The sequence below is a fragment of the Corapipo altera genome, unplaced genomic scaffold (genome assembly GCF_003945725.1).
Source record: "Corapipo altera isolate COAL_440 unplaced genomic scaffold, ASM394572v1 24, whole genome shotgun sequence".
Classification (NCBI taxonomy): Eukaryota; Metazoa; Chordata; class Aves; order Passeriformes; family Pipridae; genus Corapipo; species Corapipo altera.
Window position 1 is genome coordinate 9,700,957 of NW_020884903.1, and position 8,748 is coordinate 9,709,704.

General features: G+C 35.4%; 1 protein-coding gene across 5 annotated transcripts in view; it reads left to right on the plus strand.

Annotated features, from left to right (window-relative positions):
• ZNF407 (zinc finger protein 407) overlaps window positions 1-8,748 on the plus strand; it is a 334,117-nt gene that overhangs the window by 130,824 nt on the left and 194,545 nt on the right. For all 5 annotated transcript variants that reach the window (XM_027650921.1, XM_027650926.1, XM_027650925.1 and 2 more), the window contains exon 4: window positions 1,460-1,534. In XM_027650921.1, the coding sequence (XP_027506722.1) occupies window positions 1,460-1,534 (75 nt within the window). The remainder of the gene's footprint in view (window positions 1-1,459; window positions 1,535-8,748) is intronic.

Consider the following 8,748-nt stretch of genomic DNA (forward strand, 5'->3'; position numbering starts at 1 on the left):
CCCTTTACAACTCTGATTACATGTTGCCTTTTCACATTAATATTGTTGAGTTTATTTTTCTTTTAGAGAAGGAATGTGGAAGTTTGTAACAGGAAACAGAAGTATTAGTGAAGATATGTTTGGTACCTTTCACAGCTATGTGGAGAAGCAAGGGCAGTATGTTTTGTATGCCTTATGCTGTTATTAGAACACAATTTTTATATTGTTACAATTATTTTCCCTATGTACAGTAATTCTGATGACACTTACATAGTAGTGATGGTAACAGTGTAACAGATTATTCACAGTGGTAAAGGTTATAAATTGTGTAGGGAAAAGTATTTAAGATAGTTTTTTAATGTCTTTTTGTATATATTTAAATAAGACAGTATTATATTCCTACACCTTAAGGGATGCACAAGAGAGATTCTCGTAATAATGTGCAAGTGCCTAAAGTAGATCCGACACAGAGAAGCTACATTAACATAATTGTAAAGGAAAAGTACTGTGTCTTGGCTTTTGTGGCTCTTATACCCCATAGTGCTAGTGTTTTACAGTCTTTCCATTGTCCATTACTGCAAACACGTCCAGATGAATTCAGCATTTAATGTTAAAAATCTTATAACATGCCAGTTTGATTTGTAGCCCTTCATATCATGGAATGCTAATTAAAATCATATTTTTGCATATGTCATGCCTTTCATGTACATATGCAAATGGAGTCTATTGCCTTTCAGCTATTAGTAATTAACTTTATGAAGGACAGCTGTAATACATAATTAACAAAAATGTTTGCAAGCCCTTTTCACACTGAAAGTTGTAGCAGTAAAATTTTTGCTTATAGAGAGAACCATTTTAGTTTGAAGCTTCAGTCTGATATCTAAATTGTTTGAAGCAGCCACATGACATAATTAAATTGATGTTATGGTCTTATCAGCAGAAGAATGGTGTTTGATAGGCTCCTATCTGTTTCATTATGAATGTTGCTAAAATGAAAGTAAATTATCTGTGTTTGGTAGAAATATAATGCCAGGTAGTTGCTGCTGTTGGTGCTTTGAAGAACGTCTTGCCAGTTTAAACAATATTCCTGCTCATGATGTGTTCATGAACATGTACTTCACCTTTTTTATCCTTTTTTTTCCTGTGAGACTGTAAAATAACTAAGGCTATTAATTTGTTTCTATGTATACCTCTTTAAATAATTAATACAATGAAGTTTGACCTGCATAAACAGTGATTAAAGCATCTGATCTTGTTGTATTTTCATGTTACTCATTAAAAACAATGGAACTACTTTGTATGAAGAAGGATTTCAGGATGGGCCCATTAGGCTTAAATAAAGGTGTAAATAAAACTGTATTAGTTTATTACATAAGAAAAATATTATTTACTTACGTAAAATATACTATATTATCAGTAAAATGTGTAAGATGTTCTAACTAAAAAAGTAAACTTCCTGGGTTTTCTGTTTGTTTGGCAGGGTGGCATTTGTGATGAAGAAGCATTTAAATACTCATTTACTGGGCAAGCATGGAGTTGGCACACCCAAAGAAAGGTAAACTACTTTAAAATTCTTCTTCATTTTATCCTATAGAGCATGTGGAGTCTTTTTCTGGAATATTTAGCTTGCCCACACTGAAGTAATCTGGATTTCTAACCTCACCTTGAAGGGAGAGCCAACATACTTAAATGTTCTGATGGCATGGTGCTTACAACACGTCTGTAGAAAGAAATTCTGTGTAAAAGGTGTAGGATTTGCACCTTTTGGGATTTTTTTTTTTGGAGGTGATATTATTTTCTCAAAAATTCCATAGTTTTAAATGTCCCTCTGAGTACAAAATCAAATATTTTTTTTAATTTTTTTTTTTACATTTCCTTGCTGGCCTTGATGCTCATAGGTTTATAAAATGACTTTCTAAGACTCATGTTATCACTGAGATCAAAGTCACAGAGGATTCAAAAAGAAAATTTCCTCAGTGTTCTTGGGCAGGAAGGAAGATTTGGTGTTTTGACTATTTTTAAAAGGAATTAATTTATTTTTTCAGTCTGCGTACAGTAACTTATTTTCAAACTTTGTTTGCAAGCAGGTTATTTTTTCTGTGATTTAAAATATAACTGTGTTTTACAAACTAAATGGCATTGTGTTTGCAGATAAGCAGATTTTGCTTTAGATTTATTGGACACATTGTGTCATAACTATTGCTATTTCATTGAATTTTTGGGGCAACTAGAAAATTGATGTGTTTTGGATAGCCAAAAGATCACATATTCTCTTTCAGTCTGGGTAGATGGAGGGGTTCATTGCTGGATGCTTAATGCTGTTTCAAGTATTGCTGCCTTGTAACTCATTCTTCTGGTGTAGGCTTTCATAAATAAAGAGTATTTTCTTGTTTTGATATGAAGGAAGAGGAAAATAAATGACAGGTAGGAGCTATAGAAGACTGCAAAGCTCCTTCTGGGTCATGTTCATTTCTTGTTAAAGACACTGGAAATGGTAATCAATTAGACCCTTTCCTCACAAGTTCATGACACTTAAATCACTGAGGGACCTAAGAGTAGTTTTAAATTAACGCACCGTATACACCTTAGTTTGACTAAGCACTGTTTTAAGTGGTGCTTACATTTTTAATGAGATTTCCTCTGTGAAGGGCTTAACCAGAATTTCCCTAACATGTGATTATTTAAAGAGTTTTGAGATGTTGTATTTAATCTAAAATACAAAATGATGCATTGAACAACAATTACAGTTTCATCAAAGCAGATATCATATTAAAGTTTATATTGGTTGCCTGTTGTCATAGCCCAACAATTACAAAAAATGTTTTGCTCTGGTGGCTTTTTTTTGTGACTGGAAGCATTCAATACTAATATTTTCTTTTACAATGGGGTACTTACTGTACAGTCATCATAAATACAACATAGAGATAACTTGCATTACCCTAGTGAATATGTGCACAATAAAGGATACATACAATAGATTTCCAAATATAGCATCTTAGCCTGAGAGGCATATTTTTAGTGATCATCATCTTGAAATGAATTCCTAAACAAGCAGAATGCTACGAACTAAATCAGTTGTTGCTGGCTTTTGTTTGTGGGATTGTTCTGAAAACCTTCTGGTTGTTTCCGTTTTCCCCATTTCTTCCCATATTCCTTCAAGGCTTTCTGGCTGGCCCACCAGCATGGTGTGAGGAGGAGGAGGAGGAGGAGGGGGAGGGAGGTCCCTCCCCTGCCACCCCTTTGCAAAGTGGCAGGTTCATAGCCCTCGCACTCCTGGCTGCCTGAGGAGCAGAGGAGCCCCATTAAGGCCTACAACCTCCCTGCCCCGTCTGCGAGCTTGGGCTGTGGCAGCTTTGCCCCCAGGCCAGCGTAAAGAAGTGATATTTGAGTGACTTCATACCCTCTTCTTTTGCAATTTCTTTGTCCATCTTTCGAGTATTTCTTATCCACAATGCCTTTTTAGGTGGCATTTCAGCTTAATGTAGAGCAGCATCAAACAGTAGTGGCAGAGCTACAACAACAATATAAATTTCTAGTCGCAGTCCCTCGCTAGTGATGGGGGATGTTTAAGCCACGTGATCTAATGCAGTAAATACCAAACCACCGTTGCTTTCCTTTCCTATTATGAGAGAGTTTGATGCCTTTTAATGGCTTTAGGAACCAAAGAAATCCTTCTTCAGCGTGTTAAACAATCACTTTGGGTATAAAGATATTATAAATTAAGTTACGTAGTTTTCTTACCTATGTAAAACATTAATGCCTTGATTATAATTTTGCAAGCTTGCTATTTTTTAATTTCTCTAGGACAATATAATCAGTTTATTCTTTATGTTTTGAATTTGATTCTGCCCTCTGATACATTGCATATTATAGCAAATACTAATAGAAGCTAGCTAAATAGGCTGTGACAATTAAATTAATAATGCATTTTATTTGCAAGTGTTTAGTCTTCATGGTTTGACTGATATATGCAAAGATGGTAATTTATTAAAAGTAAATTCATGTAATTGTACTACAGAATTTGATGGACCAAAAAAAGTTGTCAGCATGACTATCATCAAAAACAGAAAATTGAAAAGAAGTTCAAAAGGGTGCTTGAAAAAAATAGGTATAACCCATACACCCTGAAAAATTGAAGCCCTTCTAACAAACTTCTCAGAATGGAATTTCTGATGGCAAGCATTGAGAGAGAGTTCTGAGAGGAAGAGAAAAATTACATTTACAATTTAGTCAGCAGTACTTAACTAGTGCACCTTGCTCTCACTAGCTTTCCATAAGCATTGCTTTTTTATCGCATAAGGGAGGGGTTATGGAGGCTGTAGAAATGTTTGCATGTGCAGATATAGAAAACAAGTACAATTCATGGTAAGATTGCTACTAATACATATTTTGTTTCAAGTTTCTGGATTTTTTTTATTAAGACAAAATTGACTTAAGGGAAAAATACTGTGTAGTTGAAAATCACATAAGTTCTTTTAAAAATAGCCTTCTAGTAAAATATCTGCACATTTCAGACACAAAAACCCTTACTGCCTAGTCCATTGTGATCATTACCATTTAATAGCTAACTCAAATGTGGAATGTTTTAACAGAAAAAAATTCCTCTAAGGTATATTTTCCTGTTATTGGAACTGTGATACTGATTTATTGTCAACTTGAATGTGTCTCAAAACTGGCATGTTATCTGCTAAGTCCAAGGCCAGTACATATTTGGTACTTCAGTGTCAGTAATCTTCATGGGACCTATAACTATATCTTATTGGCAGGATAAATCTTTGGCTACACCTTTATTGTGTCTAGGAGACATTGTGGTTGAGGACAAGGTGAATGCATCAGTAATGTTAATGGTGCCAAGTTCTAATTTCTGTTACATTGTTATATTACTTTGATGTAAATTGTGGCAAAACAAACAACAAACGGATGTTTCACTATTAAGTATAAGATATATACATACGCATGAAAATAAGAGCAAGAAAATAAAAATAAATTCACTAAGTTGTTCATCAGTGAGACTGAATTCTGACAGTCTTAAGTACAACTCTGGATTTAGAAATTTTTAATAAGAAAAATACATTTAACTATTCTTAAGGGATGTTTTTAGGGACACCATTTCTTATGTACAATATGCATTTTATGGTATATGATACTTTCTTAACTAGATCTGTCATACTATCTGATACATGCTTAAACTGGGTTTTTTTTACATAAGAAAAGGCCATAGAAGAGCCTTTGTAATTGTTTAATTATCTCATCTTTTGTATTAATTTTAAGTTATGAGTTACCTCTGAAATAACTTTTTGCATATGAGTAATCTCGTTGAGTCAAATAGGATCATTCATATATATAAAGTTACTTAAAGAACAAACACTTGCTGAATTGGAATATCTGTTGCAAAACAATTTCTGTAATGGTCATTAAAAATATGTTTGGTTTTGTAAGGTTCTTCTGGCATTTTCTTGGGCTTTAAAAATGGGATCAGTGCCAGTAAGATCATAATTTTCAAATTATCTTGATTGATTGAAAAAGCTGTGTAGTGATTTCATCTTGAGAGCAAGAGCTGTAAGTAAATACCTATTTCTATGTAGTAGCAGCCTAAATATATTTGAGATGCTTTTTCAAATAATGTTGGAATATAGCATACTTCTAAAATTTGTGTATTTTTTAAATAACTCCTTTGAAGTAAAAGAGATACTTCCTAGATACCTATTGTTTAATGTGCTTGCATAAGCCCATCTACTAGTGTATAAATATCATCAAATATACAAGACTGTATGGTATGTTGGTGAAAGGGATTGTTGAGGTCTGAAAAAAAAGTAGCCAGGAAAAATGAATTTTATTTAGAAAACTGTCTTGTAATCAATTGCTGTGTCCTAATATCTCCATTTTGAATGTAAAACTAGAAGTAAATCAACTCAACCAGTGCAATCCTCTTTTATTTAGTTGGACTGCTAATCCTTCTTTTGAAGCATCTTTCTTTCCTTGAGTAGAGAAATTTGTGATAGTGACTATTTGATATGCCTGTTTTGGATTATGCTACCCTGAACCTGCGAAGTAAAAGGATCAAGTTGATAATTACAGCAGATTTTGGGTAAACAAGTGGGAAAAGTCAGAAAGTGATGTGCCATACATACATACATATATATGTACAATCATTTTGTAATAGCTTGCTCATGTTCTGAAGGAATGGGTTCTGTAAATGGCTGTCTCACAGAAAGGTTTCCAGTTAGAGGCATTGACAGCACATGCGGATACACTGGAGGAGAGGCTACCTCAAATACCAGAGGAGTAGTGTGCCGAGTCTTGCCTTCAAGCTTTGTCATCACCTTTTGCTACTTCTTGCAAATAAGTTTGCGCTTTTCAACTGAAGCCTAACATTACTAGGTTAACTGGATAGGAATGAAAAACTTTACTTAATTGATTATTTCCTGCATTTGGCTTAAAAAGGGTCTTGGAGACTTGCATACTCATTCTTCACAAAAGCCCTAAGGAAAGAAATGTAGCTTTTTCTTGAAGTATTTGCTAATTGGAAGTTTAAAATGAGAGGAGTGGTGTGGAAAGGACTCAATGTTTTAGCATTGGTTGGGAGCTAAAGTTTTACCCAAGATGTATGTTAAGCATTCAGTGCTTTGGAACCTTACTTGACCTTTGAAAGCAGTATTTTCCTCTGGTGTTCAGCTCTTGTCCGGTGCTACACTGTTTCAGAGTGTGAGTGTAGGTACAGGCTCCACAATCACTTGTTGCCCGAGTGCTTTTCTCTGTCTTTGACTGTCCCAAGGAACATAAGGAAGCCAGGGAGGTTACTTTGGGCTTCCTCAGGTACTAGAAGATGTGCTGAAAATTCACAGCTTTTCTCATGAGATGTTGTCTGTAGAACACATATTTGTTTACTTTGCTGCGAAAAAATAAAGAGTAGGCAGCCATTTATACTGTTGAAGATGATTTTCACAAAGACAGGTGATTAATTCAGCATCTTTTTAGAAAGAAAAATAACAACTGAAGGCCTGCAAAAGAATGAAATTATTTTACTACTCATTATTTGTTCTTCCTATAATCCTGGCAATCTTAGAGTTTGATTCAGAAGGAAGGGAAATCTGAAGTAAGTTTATTTTAGGTGTTAGGTATGTGAAATGTTTTGGAAATTTCTGTAGTCAGCAACAGTCTTCCTGTTGGGAAGGCTTAGGTGCCATGGATAGAAGACAGAGGAAGTGCCTAGTGGGATTCATGCTGCCCACAGTGAGCACCTCTGGCTAATTTTAAGCATCATAACAAGCTATAAATGATGATCTCACATTCATAAACAACCAAGTACTGTGTAGAGCATAGATTATTGGTTTCTTTAGCAAGCATATGCTAACATTGAGAATCTGTGGAAGACAGTATGGGTAGTTGCTGAAAGCTGCAGATTTTTTTCCAACAGTTTCTTTCCAAGGAAAACACAGTTCTTTGTTGCATGTCATCAGCCAAAAAGTGGTAAGCTGCAAACTAATCCCTTCTCTATTGTAGTCAGCTGAAAGTAAGTATATCTCTAGATCGCTTTTTACCTGTGCAGGACTGGAAGCAAGAGACTCGTTCAGACAGTTACACAAAGTATGTTACACTACTTTGAATATGTGCCAGGTTGTACTTTGTGACATTTGTGGATGTGAAATGTTCCTTGTCTCGGGTGGTATCATGACTCTTTGATCCATCTATAAAATACAACACAAATATTTATTGAGTACATTGTAAAGAAAATGGAAACATAATCTCTTGACTGTGCTGCAGTGAAATATTTTCCATATATTCTGAAGAATCATGAGGAGTATTTTGTGAACTTTGGAACTGAAAACAGAACTACTGTGGCAAATGCTGTGTATGACTGATGGTAAAAGCTTAGCTTCTACTTTTAAACCATGCATGTCACTTCACAATACTTCCATCAAGTTACGATGCCATCAGGACTATTTTTCTGCAGCCAAAACAAGTGCATTTGTCCACGTTTGCTTAAGTTTCACCACCTCAAGGTGGAAATAAAATGCTGGAAAAACATGTTCTGAAGTTGAACAGTACCATGAACATGATTCTAAAATCACCCCCACAGTGCTAGAATGTTTAAAAAAAAAAGGTGACTGAGACTTAAATAGTAGAAATCTAGAGGTCTTGTTGTATTTTAAAGACAATCTTCTGCGTCGTGAGCCTGCGTGGTGTGGTCTGCACTGGTCTCTGGTGGGTAGAATCATAGGACAGCCCAGGTTAGGAAGGGACTCCAAAGATCATCTGGTCCAACCATTCATGACAAGGGGAACTTAGAGGAGGTCATCTAGCACTGTGCAGTCACATCTTGAAAATTTCCAGTGATGAGAGCTCTACCACATCCATGGAGGAGGTTGTTCCAGTGAATGATTATTCTTACTATAAAATTTTTTATGTTGATGTGAAACCATTCCCAATGCAACTTGTACCCGTTGCCCCTTGTCTTCTCTGCGTAGCTCCTTGTGAAGAGAGAGCCTCTGTCCTTTTTGTAGCAGCCCTTTAAGTCCTGGAATAGCATGATGAAATCCCACTGAGCTTTCTCTTCTTCAGGGTGATAGGTGGTGGACAGAAAACTGGCTGTTCTGGCTTGGGTTTTAGGGACAGGTTGTTTTATGCAGAAACTGTTGCTGCTGTCTCTTGATAGTATATTTTGTAAGGAAAGAGTAACAATAGGATCTTAAAACACCTTTTGATTCTGTAAGTGAAGCTGAATGGCACTGTTCTGTGTTTAGGCTTGTAATAAAAAAACTCACATCA